The sequence below is a fragment of the Sinocyclocheilus anshuiensis genome, unplaced genomic scaffold, assembly GCF_001515605.1.
Source record: "Sinocyclocheilus anshuiensis isolate Anshui unplaced genomic scaffold, SAMN03320099.WGS_v1.1 scaffold1371, whole genome shotgun sequence".
In the NCBI taxonomy this organism is placed as follows: Eukaryota; Metazoa; Chordata; class Actinopteri; order Cypriniformes; family Cyprinidae; genus Sinocyclocheilus; species Sinocyclocheilus anshuiensis.
The window spans coordinates 1,728,328-1,738,000 of NW_015539833.1; the positions used below are offsets into that span (position 1 = coordinate 1,728,328).

The 9,673-nt window shown below is 35.5% G+C and overlaps 1 protein-coding gene across 1 annotated transcript in view; it reads right to left on the minus strand.

The window, feature by feature from the left end:
- The window catches only part of LOC107684317 (VPS10 domain-containing receptor SorCS3-like), a 213,526-nt gene that overhangs the window by 57,369 nt on the left and 146,484 nt on the right, over window positions 1-9,673 (minus strand). The window contains exons 6-9 of the mRNA XM_016480550.1: window positions 6,935-7,008; window positions 5,360-5,424; window positions 3,731-3,849; window positions 708-797 (exon numbers count right to left, since the gene is read on the minus strand). Of these exons, the coding sequence (XP_016336036.1) occupies window positions 708-797; window positions 3,731-3,849; window positions 5,360-5,424; window positions 6,935-7,008 (348 nt within the window). The remainder of the gene's footprint in view (window positions 1-707; window positions 798-3,730; window positions 3,850-5,359; window positions 5,425-6,934; window positions 7,009-9,673) is intronic.

The window sequence follows — 9,673 nt, forward strand, 5'->3', positions numbered from 1 at the left end:
TTTGAAGGGAAGCAGAAACACGATGTTTTTCGGGCCTGTGTCTTTAAATGCAAATGAACTGCTGCTCCCCACCCCCTTTTCCAGAATAGAGCTGCGCCATTACAGCTCGTACCTGCTAAAAACATCTGCTTTGGTTCTGATTGTCATGTTTATCGTGCTGAAATCATGCGTTTTAAACCATATGCGTATTTAAAACAAAATTCTGATATAAGGTTTTCTGAGAGCACTCATCCGAAGCACATGGACAGAAAGCGGCTGTCACAGCATGTGAGTACTAAACTAAGTTCTCATTCACACACAAGTTTACGTTAAAAACACACGAGTTACAAAAAAACAGTTGGTTATGTATGTGAAGGTAAATAGCTGGGAAATAAATTGAATGTTGATTTTAGATCTGTGTGGCAGCAGCAATATACATTAAATAAATCAATAAATCCACTGCTCTCTTGTCTCTGAGGCTGGGACTATAAATGGTGTTCTGTGCTCGTCTGTGTAGCCAATGACAGAACAGTTAGCATGCATTGCTCAAACTTATTCTTATTCTCATTACTCAGACACTTGCAGAAAAAGGCTTACCAAAACAAAGTTACAGGGTTAATCTGTTTCATGTTTCCTTGGTTGGTAGATGCACCAGGGACCTGATTATAGCACTTAAAACCTGGAAAAGTCAGATTTTCATGATATGTCACCTTTAAGTAGTCTCTTACCTTGGGCAGAGAATATTTGGGGATTTTAATGCGTACAAAAGGTTCTCTTTGATAGGACACATAGTAGCTTGCTCTGCCAGTAGTCGTCACCTGCATGGAAAAGAAACAAATAGCACATACAGTATTTCAGATATCAAAAAACTGGCATCAACACTGGGAAATCTACTGACAGTAACTATTGATTTGTCCTTGTATTTTGAAGAAATGTTTAGAGGTGGGCGATATGACCAAAATCTTACATCACGGTATGAGTAATGTTATACAACACTAATGGTGTACATTGAAATATAAACCTTAATGTTGGCTTTGTTAAATGTAGCTGGTAACTCAGAACTGGGTAAATATGTTGGGTTAAACCAGGGGTGTCCAAACCTGTTCCTGGAGGGCCACTGTCCAGCAGAGTTTAGCTCCAACCTCAGTTAAACACACCTGAACCAGCTAATCAAGGTATCAAGACTCACTAGAAACTTCACATCTGGTTAGAGCTAAACTCTACAGGACACTGGTCCTTTATGGGCATATTTGGACATCCCTGGGTTAAACTAACCCAGCAAGAAGGGTTGTGCATTTTAACCTAACAGGTTAGATTTTGTTTTGTAATGTTCTACCGCAGTATAGCAGAATATCTATCACCATTTCTACCAACAGTATATACTATAGCAGGGTTGCCAGGTCTGCTAAACAAAACCAGCCTAACTGCTATACAAAACTACCCCAAAACTAGCCTAACCGCATTTTTTATGCTGTTTTCCCCTCCGTTGGTGGTCCGTTCCATAGAAATTGCGTTCTGGGGGGAATAGTGAAATAGTGTGGGGTGGGGGAGAGATCACTTTAACCCACGGACTAAAAAAAAAACCTGTGGCAAAGTAAAGGTAGCCCAATTCCGCAGTAAAACTGCAGACTTGGCAACCCTGAGGCCTAGCACATTCAATGAATATCTGAGCTATTAACTAACTTTCTTTCCCAGCACATTACACAAAGCTGTAAATTCAGATGGCTAATTCAGTAACGGAGCGAGCAAGTTATATCCTGAACGACCCGTTTAAAAGAATCTCCTCACTATGATTTGAAGGGATACTGCTTGGTCTCGGTTTGTCAATGCCCTTTGCAGTTCAAGAGTGGAGAGTGGTAAATATCTTGTAGGACAATCAATACCCTCATTATTCTCTGTCAAGAGAAATCTTTAATTCTCGCAAGCAACACGTCCGCTCCCACCCAGCTCCGAGGGGGATTGTTGGCGCTAATGATAGCGCGTGTAGCAAACACACACTGGTTGTTAGCATACACAGCAGGAACTGTCAAAAGCTTGTCATATCTACAGCTGCACAAGGGGGAATGGAGAATTAAATAAATAATTCTTCTGCAGCACAAAAGGTGTCTGCGAAAGTAGCAGACATGTTTAATTCATCCCACCTCTTTTCATAATTTCAATTAGAGAGCATATATACACCCAACAGGATTCCGATTTCAACATGGGAATAAAATGGCTCCATGATTATATGACAGAAACAGTTATGTTTCTTAGCGGGTAATGTGCATTCAATAAATGAGGAGAGAGAGGCAGAGAAGGAGAGCGGCAGTCTAGGGAAAGTTCTAAACAAACAGCATGACCAACGTGTCTCCAAAAAGCTGCTCTGCGTGCAACAGAAGGAAGGAGCAGCCAGGATCGATGGCTTCCAGGAGCAGTTGAACCTCGAAAGAAATTGGGATGATGGGTTTCACATTCTTTGGACTGTGATGTGGCGTGACAAAACATTGGGGTTGAACGTCCACTCCTTATTGGCAGGACTTGTTATCTGCACTGCTGTTAGACTTCCAAGAGGGTAGTGAGTAAATGTTTTGAAACTTCCCATCAATGTGAGGAACTTTTCCGCTGCCTGGGAAATACTGTAATTTAAAATTCCCAGTCTGAAGTTTTGGCCATGACTTCAGATGCAATTATTTGTATTCTCTAGGTGCCCTAAAATAGTTCCCACCCTAATATGTACTGTTTCGAAGACAATTGTTTTCATGAAGATGGAAATTAATATATTCAAAAACTGCCCTGGATTGGAATTGGAAATTTAGGCCATTACCATTTCACTTGTTCCCTTGAGTATAATATTATTATTATGATCCACTAGCGAGTCAAAAAATGACACATGGACATATACATATTTACGCACACAAACTTCACCTGAACGTTAAGGAAACTTTGGTTTTTGACTGGGAATGACATGAGGGTGAAGAAATTATGACAGAACGTTCGTTTTTGGGTGAACTATTTCTTTAAGGTATATTCACACTGCCAGTGATCAAAGCAAGCAGAAGTCATTCATTTTCAATGAGATTTGGAGATTTGAGGCACTATGAGCGGGGGCAAGCGTTGCTGATGTGACAAAGGTGAGCAGAGTTCAACTTCTTGCAAATGAGCAGCAACATCATGGGAGTGAAGACAGAGGGCTATGGTTAGATAGTTTAATCAAGTACTGCATATGCCAAATTTTGGATCCCACTTGTTATGTACTATATATCACACCGTGTTCCACATTTCATAATTTATAAATGAGGAGCAATGGGAATGAGTGGGAATAAACTGAGAAATCCCAACAGGTCTGTTGTTCTAGGAAGTCCTTATCTCAAAGACTAATGGCAAAGGGCTACGCTGTTATCATTGTACTTTTTTATTTCGGCCACGCTTGACTTTATATTAATTGTGGATGTCATTATATAACCCAACAATAATTAATTGGTGACATTTGACTTGTTTCTTTGCTCTAAAGCATTTCAGAAGATGCTCTTGACTAAAACAATAATTCCAGCATTGGTTACCCATCCAACCGTAATTCTCTGGCTTAAAAAAATGCTTATAAAAAAAGGGCTTCTGAATTTAGGGGGAAATATTTGTCCAGTAATGCACTGTACATATTACGAAGAAGGAGAAGGAGGAGATCATAAAATATACGATTTTTAAAATATGAATTCATATTTAAAATATTTAATATCTAATTAATATATTAAAGTAAGTGATCTCTGGTCCTTACCTGAACAAACACGTATTCATCTTGAACCACGAGTGAGTTGGTCTCAATATAACCAGAAAATGGATAAGTCCTACTGGATTCAGAGCAGGCTTGAGCTCTGCATGTCACATACTGACAATCTGTTGTAAGGAAAGACAGAAAGATGATTCTAGCTGTTAATTAGATTCTGTATGGGGGCATTGAGTGGAGTAACCTCTGACTGTTTCTCCGAATCTCTAAGGATGCATCAGCTTCAAGGAACATTAGGTGGAAGATTCAGAATTATGTATCCAATATGAAATGGAAAGTTAATTCAAACAACTGAAACTTCTGCCATTATTTGCTCACCCTCATGTCACCCATTTTTTTTTTTTTTTTTTTTCCACTGAACACATAAAGAGAATTTTGGTTTTTGGAAGCTTAAGGTTCAACAACAAGGTTATTGTTGTATGGAAAAAAAAGTATTGAGATTGATTTTTTTTTTCTTTTCCACATAATGGTGAGTAAACTATGACAGAATTTTCATTTTTCAGTGGACTATGCCTTCAACCAGTGAGAGAAAGCAAGGCAGAGAGAGTCCAGGTCCTATATTAATCTGCTATCAGATGGTGTGCTTATCATTACGGTAATCGCGTCTAGCTGCCTGCAGGACTGGCTTTATCCTCAGTTAAAATTATTCCCCAAGCTCACGGGCTCTCGTCTCATCTCTTTTTTCTCCTCTAACATCAGGACTGAAAGAGGAGTGTACCGTAGATCAGTAGAAGGGATGTGAAAGGAAGGTGGGGAAAAAGAGAATTTGAAATAACCTTAGTGTGTACTGTGAAGGAGCATTTCTTTGAATGGATGAGCATACTACAGGAATATACCTCTTCACTGAGACACTGAATCAGTGTTTTGAGTCTGAACAACACTGAATGAAAATAGAGTTTGTAAAAGTACTCGGACATATTGCTTCAGAACGAACAGTACGAGTGAGGAATGAGCAAAAGTCTGATGGCTCTTTCTTTTTTTTTCAAATGGATCAAAGTGAGTGAGGCATGAGCAAGAATCTGCTAGCACTTTTTCAATTGAATCTGTTGAGTGAATAATAAAATGACTCACTCAAATCACTTAAAATTTAGGAAAAAAATAATGTTTTAAATGATTTGTTTACACTTCAATAATATAATATAATATAATATAATATAATATAATATAATATAATATAATATAGAATAATATAATATAATATAATATAATATAATATAATATAATATAATATAATATAATATAATATAATATAATATAATATAATATAATATAATATAATATAATATAATATAATATAATATAATATAATATAATATAATATAATATAATATAGACTTTGTTATCCTTTTGATGAATGAATTTAAATATTTTTAGAGAGAATTATACAATGGCTCCCTTATAATATTTGCAGTCTGGAATTTAAGAACTAAACTAAACTAAACTAAACTAAACTAAAATAAAATAATAAAAAACAAGGGCTAGGTCCATGAGGGTCAGTGACGCATCTTTTTTAGCATACCAAATCGAAAGATTTGAGTCACTGGTATGAATCAAAATTCCACCACTAGACTGCAGGACAGTGTTGAAGAATACAGACAAAGACAGAAAGAAGCAACTCACGGCCGTCAGGAGTGTGGGCCTCCATGTGTACCAGACCTAAATCCTTGTCCAGACCAGTTACTGACCTGCATTAGACACACACCAGAGCGAGGAGAATGCAGTTTTTATCACAGAGACGAAAAATCCATAACAGATGTCTTACTGAAGGTCCATTTCAGCCAACAGTGGAAAAAAAATGTGGGGTGCCACTTTCCCAAATGCCACATGATGGGGTAAGGAATCAAAGTACAATTTGCAGCAGCTCAGAAGTGTGTCTAAAACCCATGTATTTGTAGGTGTATATTTGTTCATGATGGTGACAGTGAAGGAGTACAATGGAAATATGAATGATGACACCTGTTGGAAACATGATTGTGTGACGCACCAGCCCTTAAACAACCCTACCATTAACTAGACAGTGTCTTTTATAGCTCAAGTGGGCTGTACCAGTGTGCTCGTTTTCTGTGACTCATGCACACACTGAAGACAAACTTCGGATTGAATCTCTGCTTTCTCACTAACAGTCTAAAACATCCTTCAGTGCATAGAACTGAGTTACACATAATCTTAGCTACTTCCTGTGGGATTTGTACACTATGGTAAGAATGCATTGATTAAGAATGTAAATGTATTTGCGTAATTCTCGCATTAATAGTGTTTTTGCAATTGAAAATGTTCATTGAAAAAAGGGCGTAAATTTCTCACAAAAATCACTATCAATCTGACATTCTCAGCCAATAGGGTGGGTTCTCAATATGGCAACCTACTTCATGTAATATAGGACAATGTTTATTAAGGTTAATATGACAGGAGTCTAAAATAAAAGTTCAATGGTTTAAAGTTTGAAAATGAAGAAATTAATAACCCACTTCATGTAATATAGGACAGTTCATATGACTGCAGTCTAAAATAAAAGCTCAATTAAAGTATAAAATAAAAATTAGTGGTTTTATTTATTTATTATTATTATTATTATTATTATTATTATTATTATTATTATTATTATATCTATTATTATATCACACATTTTTAGTCAAAGCCCTACAAAAAAAACAACTCTTGATCTTACTGGAGTCTGGATCTCGTGGGTGTGCATCATTTTAAACTTCTTTTTTTTTTTTTTTTTTCCAAAAGTACTATCCATTTCTTTATGTGTAATTTTTTTTTTTCTTAAAAAAAACTTTAAAATCTAGAAGCACTATGGAGTACAATTCCATTCTCTTTTGCTCTCCTTAGTCATCTTCATGCCTCTATATTCTTTCCATCTTCCTCTGCTATGCTTATTCTCTCCATTTCTTTCGTTGTCTTGATACTAAATAGAGAGGAGTTGTGCAACAAAGGTCTTAGAGCTCAAACATCTGTGCAGCTGACATGAACAGCAGCCCGTGCATTTTCTAAGCATAAGAGCGTGTGAAAAAGGACACACTTTTTCAAAAGTATCCATCTTCTCAACTGCTCAGACTCTTTCCACATATCATGAACGCGTCAATGTCAACCAGCACTCAACTAAACTCTCCCTGTTCGCCCATAAAATTGTAAGTTAGTGACATCGGGTGAGAAATGGAGATGAGGTGTGATTGTGACTGTTCCACCTACCAGTAGAAGCGGTTCGGAGTCACTCGCTCGTGAACTAGCTGCCACTTTCGACCAAAGTCAAATGAGCTATACAGCTGAGAGAAAAAGAGAGAAAAAAAAGAAAGAGGCAGCCATAAAAATCTGTAATCATTTGCTCTGGTACGTTAAATCCATGTAACCAATTAAAGCCAGATTTTTCTCATTTCATTCAAGAGCCTTTTCTCTGAATATAACTGAATTGTCATTGTGATTTGTTTTCATTATACAGCTGAGCCATTGTGTGCTTTTCAAAGGACTGAGCAAAAAAGCACAGTCTTGAAATCAGTTGTCATGGGTTAAGGAGAACACCATTATGGTTGGGCTTTTCTAGGTTATTGAATGCACTATGGAATGGAAATATATGCCATTTTAATAGTGTGGAAAATGGAAACCATATTTATCGCACATAAACACGGTGAAGGGGATCACATCATAAGGAATACATTTACAAAAAAAGTAGAGAGGGAGAGAGAATTCATGTAAAAATATATATTACAATGCACAGTATATGTATATACTGTACTATATTAATATTAGTGCCAAATATTTGTCAAAATCATTCATACACGTCTGTTAAAAGTTTTTGTTTGTTTGTTTTTTTTAAATAAATTCATATTTTTAATAACCAAGGATATACTGAATTGATCAAAAGTGACAAAGGATTTCTATCTCAAATAAATACTGTTCTTATGAAATTTCTATTCATTAAAGAATCCTGAAAAATGTATCACAGATTCCACAAAAAGATTAAAAGGCAGAACTATTTTCAATATTTTCAAAATATGATTTCTTAAGTATCGTGACACTGAAGACTGGAGTAATGGCTGCTGAAAATTCAGCATCATTTACTTATTTTAAAGTATATTAAAATAGAAATTATAAAACAAAAATTATAATATTAATTTAGGTCTTTCTTCTGCTGTACTGTATCTCGATTATCTGTTTAGGTACCACAAAGTCAGGTTCATTTAAATATTTCCTTCGAGATACATTCAGACAATAAATCAGACAAATTATATTTATCAAAATACTAGCCTTCCAAATCTCTGTTATGCATTATTATGGCTCAAACTCTGAGATGTGCCAGACCGGGGGCATACAACAGACAGAAATAAGAAAAGACAGCTGGCAGAAGTTAAAAACATAGATCATTCGAGGTTCAGCAGTCACCTGGAGCTAGCAGTGCGTGAAACACAACACACATTAAAATGTGTCTAAATGGAATTATTTGGACTCGAAGCTGCAAGGTGAATCTCAAGGGAATTCTAATGGATGGGATGAGTTCATTCAGGTCCGAAGGGAATTCATTTGGAAGTTTCTGCTCCACTATGTGCTCTAGTCTGTACATGCATCTCAGTCCATGGAAGAGAACAGGCTATACCTTCAATCTCCAGAGCTTTCTAGAGCCGTTAGGACGGCAGATCTCAAACTGGGTTCAGTGGATCCCAGGAGTCTGTCTCAAATAGCTAGTGTTTCTGGAGAATGTCCAAGCTATATGAATGCAACAGAAGCAGATTACAATTTTCTGCCGTCTGGGTTTCCCATTCATTTCCTCCATAGATATTTTGAATGAAGCGTTGAACCAAACCATGCAGCTCTGAAAAGCGAGATGGGGGTCTGTGAACAGTTATGAACTTATGAAATATATCCTTGGTTCAAAAAAGTTAGAGAAACCCTGCAGGGATTGTTTTTCTATATTCTGAGACATACTGTATGGTGTAATTCTCTGTGTGTAAAAAAAAAAAAAAAAGACAAAATACAAAGTGTCAAGTGTGTTCTGGAGTAGTCATCCTTAATTTCTACAGAAACATAGATGTAGTTGTTCAAATCTTTAAATGAACAGACAAGAGTCAAAAAATGTCTGAAGACTGAGTTGCACATCTTGACAAGTCACTGAACATTACATTAAGACAGCACAAAGAGGGTTACCATCACAAGCCGTTTACTGACAGCAGCTGGAAGCATCACACAGATGCTCAATAACAGGACTGATGCTTTTGATGAGATCTGAAAGACTGTTTCTGAGAAGACTGCCCCCAATCACTGAATCTAACCCAGAAATACACAAAAAGGTTAAAGTACAATAAGAATCCAAATAAAGAGAGCAGATATTCAGTTAAATTTAATTAGATATTATTCCTAAAGTGACTCTTCGCTTCTATATTTTCAATATAGTGTTATACAAATGGCAATAAACTACTGCAGGAGCCAAGGCCTAGCACTTAGCAGGGTTATTATTGCTAATTATAACAAACTATTCAAGAAACGTGTTAATTGAAATTAAACTGCAATGAAATAAAATATGCATATTAGAAGAAAAAAAATAATTAAATTAAAATTAGAAATGTTGCCAAGCGTAAACACTAAAATTACTAACTGGAAATAAACAAAAACTAAAACTGAATTAAAACTAAAATAAAAATAAATGAATCCAAAATAGCAATAATTATAAAACAAACCCTAAAAAAAATGACAAAAGCACATACCAAATAAAGAAATACTAAAATTACAATTAAAATGAAAAAACATGATAAAATATACAAAAATAAGCTAATTCAAAATATAAAAAAACTAAAAAAGCATTTAAATAATATAAATATTAGATGAAAAAATAACCTAACCTAAATGAAAATTACAAATTTTACCAAGTTTAAGCTCTTAAATTAAATGAGTCATAAACTTAATTATTAATATATATATATATATATATATATATATATA